The 23,444-nt window shown below is 40.2% G+C and overlaps 1 protein-coding gene across 23 annotated transcripts in view; it reads left to right on the top strand.

Moving 5' to 3' along the window:
• Window positions 1-23,444, top strand: part of HIVEP1 (HIVEP zinc finger 1) — a 199,523-nt gene that overhangs the window by 145,294 nt on the left and 30,785 nt on the right. For all 23 annotated transcript variants that reach the window (XM_043540108.1, XM_043540098.1, XM_043540109.1 and 20 more), the window contains 3 exons: window positions 4,196-10,170; window positions 20,641-20,774; window positions 22,190-22,365. In XM_043540108.1, coding sequence (XP_043396043.1) covers window positions 4,196-10,170; window positions 20,641-20,774; window positions 22,190-22,365 — 6,285 coding nt within the window. The remainder of the gene's footprint in view (window positions 1-4,195; window positions 10,171-20,640; window positions 20,775-22,189; window positions 22,366-23,444) is intronic.

Here is a 23,444-nt window from a genome sequence, read left to right as displayed (position 1 = left end):
TTTCAGAAAAGTGCCCATACATGTAGTTACTCAAGAATAGCTGTTCCTGAATAACTCCGTGTGTATACAAGCCCATAGTCCTACCCCTCAAACTACCATTCATTGGAATCTTTTGAGGGGCATCTGCCTCCCACTCTTCCCGTACCTTTCCTTCACTTTGAGCATCACCAGTCAGTTCGGAAGTCTTCTGGCTAATGACCTACTGGTTTTTTTGTAAAGGTTTGCAAGGGTGAGAGAGCACCCGTATACAATTATTAGCTTCCACTGTGATAACCATCAACAATGCTACTTGAGGTGGTGGTGTTGATTTTCTGGATACTTGTGCATTAGGAATAGAGAAATATTTAGTAGATTAGAATAGGATACAGAGATGAGGTAAACAAAGGTACATAACAGCAAGTTTCATATACGTGTGTGTGTGTGTGTAGAGTAAATATTACTATTTATTTTTATTTTATATGTGCTATGTTACGCTGTGCTTTGATTCATGCGCCGTACAGAATAATATATGCCTATGCTACAAAATTATACTTTTGCTTGATATTATAATCATTTGCTATTCAGGAAAGCCTTGAAACTCCCAGTGTATGCCTAGTTAAATAGAGCAACAAGTGTAGTTAAATATGGAAATAATTCAAATTTTGTTAGTTTTGTTTCATGAATACACAAATGGAAAATTTTAAACTTGACTGATTTCATTCATCTGTGGTAGTAGCTCATCTGAAAAGATACTGATAAATCCAGTCACAAAAATAACCATGAAGGAAGGTGTCTTCATTCCTCGCTGTTGCCAAATGTAGAGGCGGGGGGGACAGTCCTGACAGAAAAACAAATTTGTTGCTCAGTGCTTCATTTGTTCCACTATAATGATTTGTATTTTTAAACAAGCACAAAATGAAGGCTTAATTTTACCATGACTGGAAAGGAGTTGCTATAAATGCAAAAATATTATTTAAATAGCTCAGTTTCTTTATATTTTCTTTGCAGAATTTCATATATACCAGCATAGTGGATTTGGTAATATCTTACAGCATCAACAAGCAAGAATAGTTTTCAGGGGAAAAAAAAATCTCTCTCAATCTAATCTAATCAGAGAGTCTAGATATGGAAAATACCTGTTCAGTCATCTGGTCCATTTCCCTGGTAGTACAGGATTTACTGTAACTGACTAGTCTTATTTTCACGGTCTTAAACTGAAAGAAATTAAATCAGTAAATAGTATAAAAAAGTGAATTACATTCTGGCAGTTTTAATATTCTAAAGGAACATAAGGTAGGCTAAAAAATAATTGTTACCTGATGAAGCCTCTCTAATTCGAAAACTAAAAATTTAGAGCCTGCAGACACGCACAAGTCTCTGTACTTGTTTGCATAGAAAACCAATATAATAAAGTAAGTTTGAATAATAAAGTTTGTAGCTTAAGCCATTATTTTTAGGTTTAACTGCCCCAAAAAAATTTAAAGTGTTTCAAAAAATTAATATCATGGTCCACCCATCCAACCCAATCAGTTTGTCACAGTTTCAGGGCCACTGTACCTGTATTTCCCCTCTGTGGTCCACCAAAGGCATCCAATTTAGGCTTCCCACTCCTACCAGTCACCTGTCTTGCGGAGACCCACATCTCACTCCCTGCTGACTGGGGATTTTAAGGCTGAACAACTCCCTGCCTTACTTACATGGTGATATCCCCAGCAGCCAGACTACCTAAAAAGACCAGTGTCTAGGCTTTTTTTCCTCTCCAAGGGCTATACCCAGTGTATTGCCCACAGTTATAAGTTATCACACAGCTCCTTCTAAGCAAGCACATTTATTCTTTAGGTAAAAGCATTGCAGAGAAAACATATAACAATAAAAGTTGCTACACACATGCTAAAAATCTTACCAGAGGTCACCTACATTCCCTGTAAGCTGCATGGCCACGCGGCAGGCTCTCAAGGGCTGCACTGGCAGGTGGGGAAAGGCACCCCCCCAGGCCTGCCAGAACTGCCGGGGAGAGGAGCCCCTCACTTGGCCTGACCCGGCCCAGCTCCACCAGAGCGGCCGGGGACAGGTGCCTCTCGCCCGGCCCCGAGTTGCTGCGGTGAGAGAGGGCTGGGAGGAGTCCTCTCTCCCCACCGCAGCCCCGGGGCAGCCTGCACCCAAAACCCCTCATCCCCGGCCCCACCCCAGAGCCCGGACCCCAACCCTCTGACCCAGCCCTCAGCCCCTCCCATGCTCCAAACCCCTCAGCCGCAGCGCCCCCCCCCAAAGCCCACAGCCCCCCAGCCCTGAGCCCCCTCCCGCACTCCGAACCCCTCGGCCCCACCCCCACCACATGAATTTTGTTATGTGCACCAATATGAAGGTGATGTGTCACCCATCACCTCCATATTGGTGTACATAACAAAATTCATTCCACACATGGATGTAAAATATTAGAGCGAACACTGGAGGTCACCCCCAATACCAACATAGGGCTCTGGTAGGTTAAACCCACAACTGGATTTTCCCCCATGGTTACAAGTTATAGATTCATAGATACTAAGGTCAGAAGGGACAATTATGACCTCCTGCATAACACAGGCCACAGAATCTCACCCGCCCACTCCTGCGAAAAACCTCTCACCTATGTCTGAGCTACTGAAGTCTTCAAATCGTAGTTTAAAGTTCACAGTTGTCTTCACTCCAGAATCAGAACAAAGGCTGGGCAGATTAGTTGCTTCTTTATATAGCTCGGGCCTTTTACCTTGGTCTTCTGTAACAAGTAATCAACAGACAATAACCATCTACTCAGGGTATAGCTTTAAAAGGCTGGGTTTTTGCATAACCAGAGTTGTGGACTTTACATTTGCCTCTCCCTAAAAATTCCCCCCAAAATCAACTGAACACTTGTCTCCAAAGTCCACACTTTTCTGGCACATTTTCAGTATAGTCTTTAGAACTCCTAGTTCTTACATCTGTCACATTTTCCCCTATAGAGATTACATACAATCCTGGCCCACAATAAGAGATAAACTTAATACAGTAGTACAGGATATTTCAGGAAATTGCCCTATCTGTCATAGTGTTTTCGCCATCCTGTCATATGGATGTACTCTGTGTGGCCCACATCACATACATTTAATTTATCCTTACAACACCCCAGTGAAGCAGGAAAATATTAGGAAAATATCTGTTTTACAGACTGGGAACTGAGGCACAGATAGATTAGTGTGAAATCCACACCCCATTTAACTCAACAAAAATTTTGCCATTGACTTAAATGGGGACAGAATTTCTTCCGAAGGGTATGTCTGCTCTGCATCTGGGAGCAAGCCTCTAAGCCCAGGTCCACAGACTTGTGCTAGCAGGACTTGCTCTAGCATGCTAAAAATAGCTCTGTAGAGCCCCCTCCTGCAGGCTCCAGCCTGAGCCACAACATCTATGTGGCTGTTTAGCATGCTAGCGCAAGCCCTGTTATCACAAGTTTGTGGACCTGGGCTGGGAGGCTCAGTTCCTGATGAACCTTGAGTGACTTGCTCAAGGTCACATAGGAAGTCTAGCAGAACTGGAAACTGAACCTAGATTTTCTGAGTCCCAGTCCCAGTGTCTTAACCACACAATCATATTTTCCTCAATGACAAAGTTGGGTGACATGGTGGTAAAAACAGCATTGCCCAGTTAACATCTGTACTATTATTGTTGCTCATGCTAACAGAGCTAATTGATCGTAATGCAGCAGTGAGATGTTACTCAAAAGAAGCCTAGCATTAGTAGCTGAGAGAGGTCTTGCAGCTAAGAAGATAAAATGTTAACAGTGGGAAACATGGGGCTGGTCCTAGGTGTGTTAGCAACACAAGTCACAGAATCAAAATTCAGCTCTTGCTTCCCAGGACAACAGGCGCAGGTTTCAGCATGTTCAGTCCCTAGAAATGAGGAACACTCTGGAGGAACTATCTCCATCCCTTCTCTGCTAGATAGTTTAATGCTCATGATAAGACAAGTGTTGTATGGGACTATCAAACAGACTTGTTAATTCTGAATAATTTGTAGTGGAATGAAAACTATTTCCATTTTCATTTTAGAACATGTTGAAATGTTTTACTAGATTTGTTAAAATTGTAAGATGTCATTACATTGTTATGATGATATAATGTATTTGTGTTGTAATAATAATTCATACAGTGATTATGTGAATTTACCATTTCTTTTTCTGTTTTGTTTTAACATATCTCAGAGGCTGGTACTAGAGGAACTTCAGATACAGTTAAAGGCGTGAAACGGAAAAAGATTGTAACTGAAAACCATCTGAAAAAGATACCAAAATCACCTTTGAGAAACCCCCCTCAGGCCAAGCATAAACAAAATGTAGAAGAATCTTCATCATCTAAAATTCTTCCTGATGCTTCGGAACACTTACAGGCAAAGAATCAGTTACCTATACAAAATGGAAAACAATGTGTGAAACAAAATGGGGAAACACATAGTAGCAAGGTAACTGATGAAACAGTCACATCTGAGACATCGATGCAGACAAATCTTTCATTGTTACGTAAGTCCTTGGATTTGAGTAAATGGACAGCAGAAGACTGTGATACAAGCCAATTAAACTTGCCAGAGAAGAAGCCTCTCTCTAATTCCTTGTCAAGTAAATCAAAGACTGACAATAATGAATGTATTACTTTTGTTGATTGTAGTACTTCATCCTCAGGTACAAGTACTGCATTTGATGTCTTATTAAAAGCTATGGAGCCTGAACTGAACATCTTAGCACAAGAGTGTCCTCCTTGTGGGATGCAAATAGAAAAAGTGAGACCAAATAAAACTACAAGCGCCTCTTCAAGTCTCACATCCAATACAATGAGTGTCCAAAATCATTTTTCTTTGTCACAGCAAGAGTTTGTAGCTGGATCGCACTACTACCCTTCACATAATGTGCATGCAGTAACATCAGGGAAGAGTGAACAAGCACAGACCCAGTCAATTTCTCATTCACAAGAACAATTTATTGCTAAAACTGGACAGCAAAATCAACAGATTGTTGTGTGTCCAGGTTTCACTAGATCACTGGTACGTCAGCAGGGTCAAGAAAACCCCAAACTCCAACAGATATACAGTATAGCAGTAACCTCTTCTGTAGTACACCCCCCCTCTTCTACTGTTGCTCAGGTTTTTCCTCAAAACCAGCTGGTAGCTAGTTCATCTTCATCTTTGTCAATTAATCCATCTCATTCAACACACTTACCTGTAGCTCCCCTGTATAATTCAGCCCAAATAGCATCAGTTGTCAACCATGGTGTAGAACAAGTATGTAATCTTCTGAAAGACCAGAAGCCTAAAAAACTAGGAAAATATGTTTGCGAGTATTGTAATAGGGCTTGTGCCAAGCCTAGTGTTCTCCAAAAGCATATCAGATCCCATACAGGAGAGCGACCGTATCCTTGTGTGACATGTGGATTTTCATTTAAAACCAAAAGTAATCTATACAAGCACAAAAAATCTCATGCACATGCAATCAAACTTGGACTTGTCCTACAGCCGGACTCTGGTGGTTTATTCCTATCCCATGAATCAGATAAAGCACTTAGTATTCATTCAGATGTGGAAGAAAGTTGTGAAAGTGAAGATGAAGGCACTGCTGATGAAAGACAAGATGATCAAGGATCCTTAGAACTGGAACCTGCACAAATAATGAAAATCATTTCAAATTCTGAAACGTTGCGGAAAGGTAGCCCCGTTCCACTAAGCAATCCAAACTATATAATAGGTGACTCTTCATTGCATGACACAGAACCACAAGTTAGGGCAGCGTTACCTAAAGTAGTAGTTCATCCTGTGAATGTTTCTCCATTAAGGGCTGATAGTCCAGAAGTAACAGACTCCACACCTGAGCTTGCTGCAGCACAGAGACAAGGAGATTTTAAAGTTACAAATATAAAATCAAATGTAACACACATGGTCTCTTTCAAGGAAACCGATGGTAAGCACCACCAGAAAATAGAAATGGGTTCATTAGAAGAACAGCTTGGGTCTGCTGTAGGAACAGTGCATGCACAGTTACAAAGGCAACAGGCAACGGATTGTTCCCAGGAACAAGGAAAATGTCTTTTGAGCCCTAGGAGTTTAGGTAGCACTGATTCTGGTTACTTTTCACGTTCTGAGAGTGCAGATCAAACAATGAGTTCACCAACTCCTTTTGTCAGGGGATTGCCTATCTCTGAAAAAGACCCAAATAAAAATCTGCCCTCTGTGCCACAAATAAGTTCCACAGTGGCATCTGTTGTACAAACAGTTTGTGCTGAAAAACATTTACTTCTCTCTGGTCAAATGCGACCACCAATGGCAACAAAAACACTTGAGGAACGCATCTCAAAGTTAATATCGGATAACGAAGCTGTAGTGGATGACAAACAGTTGGACAGTGTGAAACCGAGAAGAACATCTCTTTCAAGAAGAGGCAGTATAGACTCACCAAAATCATACATATTTAAAGACTCCTTCCAGTTTGATTTAAAACCGATGGGAAGAAGAACTAGTTCAAGCTCTGACATACCAAAATCTCCTTTCACACCAACTGAGAAATCAAAGCAAGTTTTTCTTCTGTCTGTACCATCCCTTGACTGTTTACCTATAACCAGAAGTAATTCTATGCCTACTACCAGCTATTCAGCTATACCTGCAAATTTAATACCACCTCCTCATCCAATTAGAGGAAGTCAGTCATTTGATGATAAAATTGGCTCTTTGTATGATGATGTCTTTATATCAGGACCTGTCACTCCACTGCACCAAGGGGGGCATACTCGCACTCTTGTTAGACAGACAGCAATAGAAGACTCCTCAACTAATGAAAGCCATGCTCTCGGCCCAGCACGATCTGTAGAAGAAGGTTATCATGGATGCAATTTGTCTAATGAACTCTCATTACCAAGGAGCAAGTCACTTGCACAAGTATCAAATTTGGAAAAAGTAAAGAAGTCACATCCAGGGCGAGGGACAATGTTTGAGTGTGAAACTTGTAGAAACAGATATAGAAAACTGGAGAATTTTGAAAACCACAAAAAGTTTTATTGTTCAGAGTTGCATGGACCAAAAACCAAGGCAGCTATCCGAGAGCCTGAACATAAGATAGTCCCCAGCACTACACAACCTCAAATTCTGCACTACAGAGTTGCCAGTTCAACTGGTGTCTGGGAGCAGACACCGCAGATACGAAAAAGAAGGAAAATGAAAAGTGTTGGCGATGATGACGAGCCACAGCAAAATGATACTGGGATACCATCAAAGAGTACGGAGGGTCAAAGTAAGCCAGGAGACTTTCCCAGTATATCTAAACCTAATGCAACAATAGTAGGTTCACAACAGCATGGTAGCATTCTGCTTCAAAGGTCTCAAGTTCAGCTTGTGGCTCGAGGCACAGAACAAACCACTGAGCCAAAGATCTCTCCACTTATGAAAAAGCAGACAAGTTCAGTTGCACAAGAAAAGGTAGAGTTGAAAAGACAAGGAACTGGCATTTCAGTAATACAGCACACTAATTCATTGAGCAGACCCAGTTCATTTGAGAAATCAGAATCTTTTGAAAGAGTTTCACCAGTTTCTTTTCAAGAGGTTAATAAGGCTGAGAAGCACCATTCTTTGAACACAGTTGTAATTCAAGAGGAAAGGCATTCTCATCTGAATACTTCCCAGCATCATCAGTCAGTGTCAGCAGAAGCACCCAGAGTAGAACTTCAGGAAAGTCAAATAGTCTCTAATGAAAGAAATGCAGTAATGCATCCATTGAAACTAGTTCGCCAACATAACATCCAGGTTCCTGAAATACTGGTCACGGAAGAACCAGACAGGGACCAGGAAAACCAATTCAGTGATCAGGAAAAAACAGAGAAGTTTAATTGGCCTCAGCGTAGTGAAACTCTGTCAAAATTGCCAACAGAAAAACTGCCACCGAAGAAGAAAAGGATCCGGTTGGCTGAAATTGAGCATTCTTCAGCTGAATCAAGCTTTGACTCCACACTTTCTAGAAGTATAAGTCAGGAGAGTAGTTTATCTCATGCCTCTAGTTTCTCAGCTTCATTTGATAAAGAAGAAATTTCTAAAACTGAGAATGCTTCCAAAATAGATCTTAATAAATCATCAGAATTCCTTACGATTCCAGCTGGCTCAAATACACTTGGTGTGCCTGGTCCTCCTTGCAGGGAAATGAGACGTGCTGCATCAGAACAAATTAACTGCACACAACCATCCATGGAGGTTGTAGATTACAGAAGTAAATCTTTTGATTGTGGAAATATGTCTTCATCAAAACCTACGCCACTTGTAGAGATATCCTCTCCAAAGTTGTCTTCTGGCTGTGGAGTTACCGGACATGTGCCTCTGTTAGAAAGGAGGAGGGGGCCACTTGTAAGACAAATATCTTTAAATATTGCTCCAGAAAACCATCTGCCTCAAGTTAAATCTTCATCTTCATTTCAAATAGCTCATGCAACGGACGTGTCTACAGTACCATTTCACAGGCTGAAGACCTCTAGTAGAACTTCAGTGGAGTTTCCTTCAAGTTCTCAGCACTCACAGACTTACTCTAAGCCGTTACATGAGTCTCAATCAATAACTCAGAACTGTAACCCTCTTAGCCTCCCTTCTGTTCAGCAGCCTTTAGGTCCTGTTTTGCATAATCAGGGACAGCAGCCCTTAACACAGCATTCACAGACTTCTCTTAAAGTACTGGCCCCAGGAGAACAAGCAGACACAAACACCTTTTCTTGTCAGTCTGTTGAAAAGGAGTATTACTTTGCTCCCAAGTATCAGCTTCAAGTTAAAGCTCTGCATGTAAGTACGTCGTATTCTTCTAAACCAATAACAACTGCTTTCCCAATCCACACTCTTCCAAGTCAAATTAGTGTGGATCAGAGTGGGACTTCATTATCTGTACCTACTAAATTAGCTGACAGTATGTCTAATCTGTATTCAATGCCTCCCCAAAAACATATGATACCTGAAAACTCCAGTGGTAAAATATATCAAATCCCACCTTTTGTGGTGCCTGTTCGTGTTCATAGTAATGTTCCATCTTATGGATTTGCTACTGTTACACCTCTTCCCCAAATTTTAGTGACGCAGGATCAGGTAAATTCGTCTGTCTGTAAAACAAATGTTGTGACAGTGCCAACTCTTGAAGGGAAAACGCCGCTGCCAAAATTACACAGAGATCATCAGAGGGTTTTGCCAAATCTACAGTCAGCATCTCTATTTGATCATTCATTTTCTGAGACTGGAAGCAGAAATTCACCTTTGTCAAGTTCCTTGAATATTATTCAGAAATTGCCAGTTAGTGGACTCTTCCCCCAACAAGAAGCTACAGCATCAAGTAAACGCATGCTTTCACCAGCCAATAGTTTAGATATTGCCATGGAAAAACACCAAAAGCGTGTTAAAGATGAAAGTGGAGCAGCTTGCACAACAGATGCTAGATCAATGTATCCATTGAACATTCGAGCCAATGACCCTAATAGGCAAAAGAAACCAGTATTGGTGCGACAGATTTGCACCACAGAGCCTCTTGAAGGTCTCTTATTAGAGCCTGATGTTATTCCACAATATGAAAAAAGCAGCAAAGATAGCAATTCACCAGATGTGCTGTTGACTGACCAACATTCATCTGAAAGTGTTAAAACTGGAGTTTCTGAAACCATAAAGGAGTCACCAGAATTTGAAAATCTTACATCTTCTGCACCTCCAAGTTTTGAAGTTAAAAAGCCATCTGAACCTTCTGCAGTGAATAATCAGACTTCTCTTCTGAAGGCTTTAAGTAACAGTCAAGAAAGGTGGTCCCCACGGGTTAATAATGAGGACACAAATTTTAATACCCAAGGCCAAGCAAACTCTGGAACTACTCTGTCTGTGGCAAATGCAGGGGATACACAACGGTTGTCATTTCCAAGCCTAAAGACTTCAACAAATTTTACATGGTGTTATCTGTTAAAAAGAAAGCCATTACATCTGCTACAAAATGACCAAAAAACTTCAGCATATTCTACTTGGACTATTAGTCTCAACAATCCCAATCCACTTGGTTTGTCAACAAAGGTTGCTCTTTCCCTCCTAAATTCAAAACAAAAAGCTGAAAAACCACTATACACTCAAGCAATAACAACTCATGCCAGATCCGACGTATTGGTTTACTCAAGCAAGTGGAGGAACAGCTTAACCAAGGTACTTAAAGTACATTTAATGTATTTTAATTTTAAGGATCAAATTTGTGTATAGAGTACTTGCTTTAAAAAAGCATACTGCATTTGTATTTTTAATAATGTATTGTGCCTTGATTTTTTCTACCTTTAATTATATGCATAATGTGCTTATGTGTTACAGTTGTGCTGGGATGCACTACTATAAAGATATTATGCTATTTCAATTAAGAAACTTGTTCTTAGGGGTTTGTCGCTGTTCATAAAAAAAATCCTTCATGGATTAAAATTGGACAGGTCTTTGGACAGAAATCCATTTGGCTAGTTTTAAATTGTGACAAGAGTGTACCAAAAATAGCTTCCATTTAAATACTTTAACACTGTCTATTTAAAAGCAGTTTTGTTTGTAAATGAAGATTTTGCAGGTATTTGACCCTATAAAGTGAGTATTATTGTCTGATGTAAAAGAACAGCTCAATCTGAGAGCACTATCCATGGGTGTTCTACAAACACATTTGATATCATTGCTAGTTGAAACAAGGTGAGTGGGAGGCAATGTTCCCTCTAATTTTTTATAACCATGTGCGGAATGAATTTATAATATGCACCAATATGGACGTGATGTGCGGCGGGGGTGGGGCCAAGGGGTTTGGAGTGGGAGAGGGGGCTCAGGGCTGGGGCAGAGGGTTGGTGTGTGGGGGAGGGGGGGAGGGCTCCGGGGTGGGGCCAGAGATGAGGAGTTTGGGGTGCAGGCTGCCCTGGGGCTGGGGCCAGAGGACTCCCCCCAGCCCTCGCCCCACCGGCAGCAGCAGCGAGCTCCGGGGCTGGAGGAAAGGCCCACGGCAGCCCTGCAAGCCCCAACTTGCTCCCCTCGCCAGTCCCCACCCACTCCCTACCTTTCTCCTCTCCAGGCCCCTGTGGTGCATAGCCCTTTATAGCCTACTGCGCGGCCGCACAGCTTAGAGGGAACTTAGGTGGGAGGGAGGGAGGGAGAGAGCATGTAGTATTCCCACCCCAATCCCCCAGTTTGATAGTTTGGATAAAATAATTGCCAAGATAATGTCATTTAAAATGTGGTTACTGCTTTCTTAAGAATTTTCACTACCTGTTCCATATTATTGATCGATATTGTTCCAAAGAACCCATTAAATCTATAGAGGTAAGAACATGTTCAAAATAATATAGGTAATCCACATACATATGAATAATACCATTGACATGGAATCAGCGGTAAAAGAGCATCAGACTCCTTTAGTGGCTCATATGTCCTCAACAGAAAGCCCTATGCTATTCAGCGCATTTGACAGCCTCCAACTGAAGAGAGGCCTCTGACTGGAATAATAGATTAAGATTGAAAAGTCCGAATTGTTGAAGACTCTTGCGCAATACCTACCTGCACAATACCTACTTACAGCTAATATTACAGCATTTCATTTGCGTGAGCACCGCAGTAAGGTAAAAATGTTGAAGTCTGAGAATGATATATGACTATACAATATGGTGTCTTCAGCTAAAAAGTGTTGAATCCTTGCTTTGAAATATATGCATTTTGAATGCTGCCAGGTATTATGGGCCATTACAGGATTTCTGTTTCAATCCAAAGTATACAGTACAAATTACTTAATTGGACGTCAATACACTTTTGAAATGATTGTCTTGTATGTGCTTGAATATCTAGGCAAAATTCAGTGAGTTAGAGGCAGTATAACTGGCTACAATATAGATGTTTATAAAATATCGCTGCAGTGCAGAGTGATATCTCATATCACGTATTTTATATCTATAAAGTTTATTCTCAAATCCGTTTGAGTGTCCTGAAAATTGTTTTTTTCCATGAGTGTTTCACTGCAGTTGGTGCTTCCCATACATGATCAGAATCGTTATCAGAGTATAATATGCTGTGCACATTTTGGGTGAATTTGAGTAACTTTTACTTCTGCACTGGAACATTAACGGAAACTAGACAACTGGAAATGCGTGATGGTCACCACAAGCAATACGTTAATTACCCTGTTTTTGTTGTTAAAAACCCACACAACACACACAAGACTATGCAAGTTGATTCGTATATTGGGCCCCTCCTATGCACTCCCTCTTGCCCAGGGGTGGCTCTGCAGTGCCCTGCTAACAATTTCTCACTCAAACGGCTTCTTAAACAAATGGCACCGGGGCTTTTCTTGTCCATTCACCACATGTTCTCGAGGGTCCAGGTTTATTCACATGCATAAAGTTCCAAAATCAAGCTGAAAGTCCCAAAACACAGTACGTCAGGTTTACCCTCTTGTTGGGTTAAGCCCAAGCTTTTCCTGCCCCTCATCCCAGGTCTGTCTTCTGGAGCTTGCTCACTCCCAGAAGTCTCCAGTTCACTCCCAGGGCTTCCTGCCTGGGGCTTTTCCTCCTTTGGCAGGCCATTCCCAGCCCTACTTCACTGGAGCCTCAAGTTTCTGGCTCTGGCTACTAGACCCCGTGGTATCAGGGTTTTTTCCCATAGAAACCTTTCTCACTTCCTGCAGTTTCCTAGGCTTCCCCCTTCACTAAAGCCACTTGTTGCCCTTTACAGGGAATTCCTGATCCAACCCAGGTGTGCCTCTTTAGTAATAAGGGTTGACTAGCCCTAGGTCTTCCAGCCCTTAAGAGGCAAGCCCCCCTGTTACAGTACAGTACTGTTCTAGAAGGTCTATAACCAAATGCACATCTTGGCTGGCATAGTCTATCTTGTCCTTGAACAGTCAAGTAAGCCTCCAGAATGTCAATGCCAGGGACACCAGCATTAGAAGCAGCAATGTAATTGCCTGCCTGCCTCAGAGAGATACAAGGACAGCGAGCTATTGATAAATGTTCGTTATCAGAGTATAAAATTACTTTTTTTCAAACTAAACTAAAACAAATTAAAATTTATTTTTTCATTGTGTGGGGGGTGACAGTCACCCTTTTGTCTGACAAAAGGATTTCAGTTGGTTTTTGCTTTAAGAATATTTCCACTCCCTTCTTCCACCCCCCTGCCTCAAAAGTTAACAGGTGTGATCAATAAAAATTAACTACTCTCTAAGCTGCAAGGTGATAACATTTTTAATGCCTTGGTGCACTATAAAGATGTGGAAGAAAGGAGACTTTTTTTGTAATGGCCATGTATTTCAGTGTTTTTAAAACTAACGAACAGAGCTGTATGCTAATATGCACTGAATTTGATGTTCTTTAGTAACTGATGTACCTTTCTGCGAATAGATTAAGAAGACTCTGTACCCTAAGAATGTTTCCCTATTGATGCTACACCAATAGGATATTATAAATTGGCAACAAGGGTCAGTGTTTATCTAGTCTGCCTGAATTTGTTGTCCCAGACACTGAAAGGTTAATTACTAAGAAAATGTAGAAATGTGCACATTGAGCTGTATCATCATCATCTTATAAAGAAAACTGTGCACTGTACAGTACAGTTTGAGATTCCTCTTTATATTTTCCTTACCATTTTGCCTGATGCCAGTTCTGTGCAGGTTTTTTTTTCTTTTTGGGTACAGCTGTAAGGCTTCAACATTAGCCCCAGAGATCAGTTTGTCTAGAATCACGCAAAGAATGTCTAGAACATACAAAATTATTATTTGGGGGATTAAAAATGATTATTTTGGGTTAGTCTTCAGTGTACTGGCAGCACAACATTCTTTGTGCTGCAGCTATGTAAGGATTTGAATCTGGGTCAACAGGGCCTGCAACTGCTTTGGAGGAAACACACCACCGTCTGAGGGAAAGAAGTGTTGCTGTTCAGTGGCAAAGACTATAGTTGAGCAGCTCCAAAGGGATCTGTCTAGTACTTCTGTGCTGAAGAGAAGGTTAAGATGCAAAATATTCATAGGTGGGGAGAGATAATACCGTAAGGTTAGAAAAAAAAAAAAAAAACTTCAGAATTGCAAAAGGAGCTGTAAGGATATTCTATTAAACCCCTATAGGCAGGAAAGTATTAGGGTGAAATCCTGGCCCTATTAAAGTCACTGGAAGTTTTACCATCAATTTCACTGGGGTGAAGACTTAACCCTTTGTGTTAACAAAAAATGCGCATTTCAATACAGACTGCTGTTTCTGTATCCATATTGCCACTGAATTGTATTATGTATTGCAAATGTTTCAGAGTAGCAGCCGTGTTAGTCTGTATCCGCAAAAAGAAAAGGAGTACTTGTGGCACCTTAGAGACTAACAAATTAATTAGCGCATAAGCTTTTGTGAGCTACAGCTCACTTCATCGGATGCATACAGTGGAAAATATAGTGGGGAGATTTTATATACACAGAGAACATGAAACAATGGGTGTTACCATACACACTGTAACGAGAGCGATCAGGAAAGGTGAGTTATTACTAGCAGGAGAGTGGGTCAGTGTTTCTCTTTTTCTTGTTTGTACTCATCTGTTTCAAGATGTCTCCTTCATATAGTAGATGAGATATATTTAAATGTTACTAAATTAAAACAAAAAAAAATTAAGGGATACTGTCAGGACAGGTAGGATTAAATTGGCCTTTTTTCCAGTTATGTGCATTTAGCCATTTTCTTTGAGAAAGCGAAGTTTTGCATGGGCTTTTAACGATACTTTAGTTTTTGGTTTTTTAAAAGAACAGTTTAACAGTTGTGAGCGGCCTCTGCAAAAAGAAACCCATGTGCATGATGATGAAGAAAAGAAAATTCTGTCGGAAAATAATTTCAGTTTAGAGTATAAATAATGAGTAACAAGATTCTGAAAAATATTTTGACAAGTGTCCTTTTAAATAGAGGCTGCTGTCATATGTGGCCATTACTTACATTTACACTTACTCTGTTGCCAAAGAAGCAAAGTTACTAATTTTTCTTCAAGTTTATATGCTGATTTTTTTTAAAAGTATATTATTATGGTGAAGCTGGAGAGAAATTCATCTCCATTTCTCCAGCTTCTGACTGGCATCAAATTGAGTGACTAGCACTTGTACTTAAGAGTTATAAAAGAAGAAAGTGCTGAAAGAAATAATCACGTGAAGATTCATGTATACCTCAGATTGTGCGAAGGTTAGGATGAAAAAATAGAAATTAAGGATTGAAAAGACCTAACGTGTCTAGCATATACCTTACCAATGCAGGATTTTTTCCCTATAGTATATTCTCAGCTGTTTCCTCCAGTCCAGTTCAGGTTTAACTGACTCAAGCAGTAGGGTTTGAACTATTTTTCTGGATGCTCAGAATGCTATTACGCTATTATCACCTTTCTGAGCTAATCCCAATCCTTAAAAAGGTATTTCTATTGACATTAGATGTCAGGAGAAGAATGAAGATATGTTGAAGTAAATGCAGGCAGTAAGGAATCCAGGGCCCTTTTCTGTTCTTTACCATTGACTGGACCAGAGGAAATAGTGTGGGCATGGACCATTGATTAAAGTACACCCCAAAGATGTGTGTAATGGATGAGGGGTTATTGCTCCTAAAATAAATAAATACAATATGTTCAAATAAATTAAAGGCCCAGTGAGCTAATGCAGCCTCTTGGACAGGAGAGGGAGCTACTTGGTCCAAACTCCATTTTTTTCCCTAGACATTACAAGCTCAATCACCTGATATTATTCGTGGTGTCTCAGTAGCTCTCTTAAGACTAGATATTACCTAATTTTGTGTACTATTCTTTTAAAATTTGATTCCCTCTCTGAGGTGATTCTTGGTACAGTTCACTGTGAGGATTTTTTTGCTATCAGTAGGCTGAAGAATGGAAAATACCTACTAATCAGATCATTTCCTTTCTTGGATTATGTTTGACAACAATCCAACTCACCATTGGAAAGAAGTTAAATCGGAACAGTCTTATATTAAACTAGCAAACTATCTCAAAATATTAAAAAACATTTTCCCTAAATGGCTCTGTGCCAACGGGGAAAAATTATGGAGTATTATAACATGAAAGTTATAGCTCTGGAAGACTTTGGTTCTGGGTGTAGTTTTCGATGGGACAGTTGTACGTGCCAGCAGTAGCTGTTAAATCCTGGTCTCTGTGCTGCATTAATCACTGTCACTCCAGTTTTATACCACTGACTGAAGTTGGTGGATTTAGTGTGGCACAAAACTGGAATAATGCAGAGGTGAATCAGGCCCTTTGCCTCCAGTCATAAGAACAGGGGAAAAGCCACTGAGAGGGTTGTCAGGCATTAGTAATTGAAGAAAGGAAACTTTTACTGTCCAGTATAATTTTTCTTATCAGTTGACCACTAGCTGGGGTCCTTTCGGTTCGGAGTGGGGCACGTTAATGGATTGTATTGCCTGTCCCTGCACTGTACCTCTCAAACAGATAAAGAGAGGACCTGAGTCTTCATGAGGGTCAATTTGGTACTTTTCACAAACACTATTTACAAAAAATAAATAAAAATGCAGATTTTCCAGATTACTCAGTGGTTCCTGCAATTCTCTCTGACAGAAATTCAAATAATATTTCTATTTGTGCATTTCTGTAATAGCAGAAGTTTTACTACAGCTCACTGGGGTTATCTTGTATGTTATGAACACTAAAAGCAGTGCTAAATTAGCATAAACCAGTTCATTAAAATATGTGACTGTGGGAAGTGGGATGGTAGTTTTGAACACATGGATTTGAATATCCTGTCTCACTGCCATTATGTATAGGTCATATACTTATAAAAGTTAAATTCACCTTGGTGCAGACAGCCCAAGAGCTTGTAAGCTACATAGACCAATTACCTCTGGATTCTCTTCCCCTTTTCCTTTTTATACCATTACAAATTAAATGTGCAAAAAAAAAAGTTAATTCATTAAGATTGAAAGATCAAGCACTTAAAGTCAGCAAATTCCAAGTGCTGGGAATGATCACACACTGCTGGCCACATTGCACGTAAACTGCATTTTCTATTCCCCTTTCCCTTGTTAAACATAAATGTTAGTCTATTACTTTTTATAATGTAAGCTATAACATATGCCATGAAATATACAGGAAGTTCAGTATGGTTGAGTAAAGTTTGCACAGCCACTTGAACTTCTGGGTATCTCCTGTCCAGAGTGTTAGATACCTTTATCCTTCATGTTGCATTAACAATGTTTTTGCCTGAGGGTGAAATTTATGTTCCACTGTATAAAGCCAAAATTATCAGGCTTGATGTGGAAGAAGTATTTAGAGTCTGGAGAAATGAAAGACCAGCAACAGTCAGGGCACAGAGATATATCAACTTTACATGCTGGAGTAGCAGCTGCAGCATCCTGCACTTGTGCAGACTTTAAGGGTCATTGGATATGTCAAATTATGAATATACTAGTTTCTCCTTTGACCCATCCCCAATGCTGCAGCTCTCTGCACCATACTTCTACACATGCAAAAAGCAAAAAGCATGGCTCAAGTGGCACAGAGGAACTTGTAATCCCTTCATACCAGGATGACTGTCACCCTTTAAGAAATGTAGTTTACAGTGTTTTAATATGCAATCAGTGTAAATAAATTGCTGAGGTATTGCCTTTCCTGTGAATCCTAAAACCTCCAGCATTCACTTTTATGTCCAATAAAAAGCATTTGAAATAATGAGTCTAATATTTTTCTCCTACCATTTTATTGGCTTATTAGTATTAGAAAATGTGCTAGTTATGCCAGCTATGTGGGTAGAACAATTTATAAATATGGCTGTAATAACTGTCAGCTAATTAGATCATTGCCTCATTTTATAAATACCCTGGACTTGGAAGGATTAGATTTCAACTGGTAAATGTTGTAGAATTCAGCCTTCACAGAAAAAATGATAGAAAATAATCTCCTTTAATAATCAAGGGAAAACTAAAAAAAATCTTTTGCATTGTTAGATGACTGGTACACTCTTAGTTTTCTCTGGCAATAAGAAACAAATATGGAATACTGTTATCAAGGGTTTTTGGAATCTCTGCTTTGAAAGTTACTAAATTGTGAATGGACCACTCTTACAGTGAAAATCTGAACATAATGGCTATACTGGGTCAGACCAAAAGTCCATCCAGCCCAGTATCCTGTCTACCAACAGTGGCCAATGCCAGGTGCCCCAGAGGGAGTGAACTTAAAAGGTAATGATCTAGTGATCTCTCTCCTGCCATCCATCTCCACCCTCTGACAAACAGAGGCTAGGGACACCATTCCTTACCCATCCTGGCTAATAGCCATTGATGGACTTAACCTCCATGAATTTATCCAGTTCTCTCTTAAACCCTATTATAGTCCTAGCCTTCACAACCTCCTCAGGCAAGGAGTTCCACAGGTTGACTGTGCGCTGAGTGAAGAAGAACTTCCTTTTATTTGTTTTAAACCTGCTACCCATTAATTTCATTTGGTGGCCCCTAGTTTTTATATTATGGGAACAAGTAAATAACTTTTCCTTATTCACTTTCTCCACACCACCCACAATTTCATATACCTCTATCATATCCCTCCTTAGTCTCCTCTTTTCCAAGCTGAAAAGTCCTAGTCTCTTTAATCGTTCCTCATATGGGTCCCGTTCCAAACCCCTAATCATTTTAGTTGCCCTTTTCTGAACCTTTTCTCATGCCAGTATATCTTTTTTGAGATGAGGGGACCACATCTGTATGCAGTATTCAAGATGTGGGTGTACCATGGATTTATATAAGGGCAATGAGATATTCTCCGTCTTATTCTCTATCCCTTTTTTCATGATTCCTAACATCCCGTTTGCTTTTTTGTCTGCTGCCGCACACTGTGTGGACATCTTCAGAGAACTATGCACAATGACTCCAAGATCTTTCTCCTGATTAGTTGTAGCTAAATTAGCCCTCATCATATTGTATGTATAGTTGGGGTTATTTTTTCCAATATGCATTACTTTACATTTATCCACATTAAATTTCATTTGCCATTTTGTTGTCCAATCACTTAGTTTTGTGAGATCTTTTTGAAGTTGTTCTTCACAGTCTGCTTTGGTCTTAACTATCTTGAGCAGTTTAGTATGATCTGCAAACTTTGCCTCCTCACTGTTTACCCCTTTCTCCAGATCATTTATGAATAAGTTGAATAGGATTGGTCCTAGGACTGACCCTTGGGGAACACCACTAGTTACCCCTCTCCATTCTGAAAATTTACCATTTATTCCTACCCTTTGTTCCCTGTCTTTTAACCAGTTCTCAGTCCATGAAAGGATCTTCCCTCTTATCGCATGACAACTTAATTTACATAAGAGCCTTTGGTGAGGGACCTTATCAAAGGCTTTCTGGAAATCTAAGTATACTATGTCCACTGGATTCCCCCTTGTCCACATGTTTGACCCCCTCAAAGAACTCTAATAGATTAGTAAGACATGATCTCACTTTACAGAAACGATGTTGACTTCTGCGCAACAATTTATGTTCTTCTACGTGTCTGACAATTTTATTCTTTACTGTTGTTTCAACTAATTTGCCCGGTACTGACGTTAGACTTACTGGTCCGTAATTGCCAGGATCACTTCTAGAGCCCTTCTTAAATATTGGCGTTACGTTAGCTATCTTCCAGTCACTAGATATAGAAGCTGATTTAAAGGACAGGTTACAAACCATAGTTAATAGTTCCACAATTTCACATTTGAGTTCTTACAGAACTCTTGGGTGAATACCATCTGGTTCCGGTGACTTGTTACTGTTAAGTTTCTCAATTAATTCCAAAACCTCCTTTAGTGATACTTAGTGAAACATATGTTTAAATTAATATAACCTATAAGTATCTCTTCTTTTATATGTCTGTCTTTCTCCCCTCTTCATCTCTGTTGCCAGTTGTCAGCCGCCCTTCAAGGCAGTGAGATACTAATGGTTCATGTGCCCCGGTAGAATCTGAGCATTGCAGCTACAAGACACGAATTTTTGAGGGAGACATGTCCCCCGTAGTCCCTTGTGACTGCTCTAATGAGCAAGTGGTTGGAATGTATGGTGCTCATGAAATGTAGTCCTGATACAATACTAGTAGTTCCAGAGGAGAAAGTGGAAATAACTGGTTTGTATGGCTAAAAGTTCTCACTTCTAGTCAAACTATGGAGGACAGCAGCATCCTGGTGCAGCTGAGGAACATCACCTAAGAGAGTCCTGAGGTTGCAGCTGGCATGACCACCACTGACTTCATGGCTTCTGCCACAGAGATAAAAGGGGCCAAGAGACATGGAGAGGCATAGGAGGCCCTCTTCAGATTTCAGGGGACTAAGTAGGTTTGTGGCCCAAACTTCATGCTTGTTCCATAACCCCACCTAAGCCGAGCCCTTGACACAGAATGAGGAGGCCACTTTGAATGCAAACTCACAGCATTCCCATTTGCCATGAGAGAGTAATTTCCATAAAGGTCAATGGGTCCATAAACTCTCAATGTGTAGTAGGAAAAAGTAGGAAATAAGATCTGCAATCTGTGTTACAGGTATGGCTTCTAAAGCAATTTGTACATATAATTGGTTTTTTACTTTGTTTACTTTTAATTTACTGACTTGAATAACATAATGAAGGGTGCTAACATCAACTGTAGTCAGAAATTTATAAATTTCCTATTTTCTTTCAGCGGGCATTAAATAAAAAAAAAATGACTCCAAGTGAATTCAGCAATAAAGAAAACTCTGAAACGAGCACTGAGTACGATAAAGAAAATTCCTTTACCAAAACCGAACCAAGAAGAGTTAAAATATTTGATGGAGGGCAAGTATATATGTTTTTAACCAAAAACTGTTGGGGATAATTATTTCTTGGTTCTGGGCTTTGTTTGATAGTATGATGTTGTTTCCTCTTTCAATTTATTTCAATTAACAGTTCCTAAACTGTGGCATGTAGACCAGTGATGGTCTGTGGAATGCTTCCTGGTTTTCCCTAGAGAAAAAGCAAATCATATGTTCCATGGTGGTGCACAGATAAAAGGAGAAAGATTAAATGAAGAAACAGTAAAGAGTGGGATTAATTTTTTCCAAAGAACACGACACTCATCACATTAAAAATGTCTGATGTTATAGCTAGAGGCATAGGTATTTTCCTAATGTTACCAGTCCATGTAAGTGATTTCTGTTGCTGCCACAATTATGTTCTGTGATTGTGGATGGGAGGGGAGCTGGTCTAAGTGATCAGGCCTGGGCAGGATGGTGGTCCTAAATACAATCTCTGTTTACATGCATTCTATGCTGTGAAAAAGTTGGAGAGCTCTAGCTTCCAAAGCACTCTGAAAATTTTACTGAAAATAATAAGTACTGTAACATTTTGCATCAGATATCAAATGGCTCATCAAAATAAGTCACTTGCATGTGGCACCCTCCATGTAACATATTTCAACAGTTCTTTGTAATAGTAAAGTAACACTGACATTTTTAAAGGTTTTGGGGGGGAACAAAGAGAAGAGAGACGACATGACTTAGGTGATTGGTGATGATGAGATCCCAGGGCCATTCATTTCTAGGCTGATGAATCCAATCCAGGACAATGGTGAGCATAAGTTTATTACCATCTGCCCAGGCAAAGTGATATTGCTTTTCTCTGCCCATTTCCTAATGGGTAGGGTCCACTTCACAAAAAATCATCACCTCAAGTGGCATCCTGGATGATGTTCTCAGCAGAGAAGCCAAGTAATGAATGGCAGTAGACTCTGAAGTACACTTTCATCCAGAGGGGGTCCCACTAGGTTAAGAGTGAAGTACATTGGTAGGGATGTGTGAGGAATTTTTCACTGTCATAACCCAGGCTATTCCTGTTACATAGACCTCAGTCTCCAACATGTTCTTCTTTTAGCACCTTCCTCCTCCCCACAAAAATTGACAGTTTTTAGAAGTGTGTGTATGTGTTAAACAGATTTAAGATTAAGTTTGGAATCTAGATGTTTGTTGTATGGGGGGAAGCCCATACTTAGACATTAGGATTCCACCTAGTAAAATAACTGAAGACTAAAATGCCATGAGCTGATCAGAGACAGGCTTTGATTTGGACATCATTCATTCACATATTACATTATTTCTGGAATTCTGTTCATTCTACTGCAATTCTAATTGTCTGACTTTAGCTGACATAGGACTTTAGCTAGAAAATAACCCACTTCATAACAAACCTCCTCACTGTTACCATATTGTTGTTAGGTACAAATCAAATGAAGAATACGTGTATATTCGGGGAAGAGGAAGGGGAAAGTATATCTGTGAAGAATGTGGTATACGTTGTAAGAAACCAAGTATGTTGAAGAAGCATATTCGTACGCATACAGATGTCCGTCCTTACCACTGCAACTACTGCAACTTCTCCTTCAAAACTAAAGGTAGAGGCACTTGTCACAGCTACTTATTTTTTCCTTTTTCTTTTTCTTTTCTTTCGTACCTACTTGAAACTGCCTTTAGATTTCTTTAAAAAAAAAAAAAAAAACAGCAAGACTGAATATAGAGTATGGAGGTAATAAAATGAATTGAACAAGTGGTGTTACAGTAACAACTATAAACTGTTGTGGTGGTCTTCAAGCAATGTCCCTAAGCGTGCTCCATTTGTGCCTTTGATTTGGAGATTTATTGGGTAGATCCTGGTCAGGCCACACATGAGTCATACACATCCTCATGCTCCTTATCGACGGCATGTAAGGCCATGCAGACTAACCACCTTCGGTTCCTTCTCATCAGACTTGGTCTGAGATGGAGTGCTAGTGTACTCACTTGTCTTCAGTCTCATTTTCTTTCTTTACCTTTCCTTAAATTTAATCTTTTCAATAGTTCATTTTGTAGAGAGGTTTGTTCTATAATCACCCCCCTCCCCCCCATTTTTTTCCTTTTGAGATCCCCATCATCCCAGGGTATACCAGAGTCTCTGGGTTTTAAACATTGCCACAGTTGCTGGGAAGCTATGCTGGTCAGTGATAGGCATTCCTGGCATATCTGTTGCTTGGAGAAACACATATCCCTCAAAAGTGTATTGTCTGCTCAGCTTTTGAAAGCAGAGCTAGGAAGAATCTGGAGACAAAGCTTAAATTCTTAACGATGGAGTGTTCTCTCCATCCGGCCTTGGATCCAGGCAAGGAGACCCCCATCTCCATCCCCACACAGCAGTCTCTGAATGAGCATAGTGTCCCGTCAATATCTACATACTTGTCCAGGTCTACTTGGGAAGGATCATCAGAGAACTAAGGAAAGACTCCTAGAAAGAGGGCGAATTCTCTGCTTTGAGAAAACCTTCATCTACTCAAAGTAAGATAACATTGAAGATTTCACATCCCAATATGGGTACTGCTGAGTCTCCATGTTCCATCAGTACCAGCCCTGTGCCCGGAGCTCCAAGCTCCTCTAAGACTAAAGGCACCAAACATGCCTCAGTACCAGGATCCTTCTCCATACCACAGCAGCAGGACACTGC

The sequence above is a fragment of the Chelonia mydas genome, chromosome 2 (assembly GCF_015237465.2).
Source record: "Chelonia mydas isolate rCheMyd1 chromosome 2, rCheMyd1.pri.v2, whole genome shotgun sequence".
NCBI lineage: Eukaryota > Metazoa > Chordata > Testudines > Cheloniidae > Chelonia > Chelonia mydas.
Note: the sequence above shows the minus strand (reverse complement) of the source record. Positions and strands in the feature narration are given on the sequence as shown.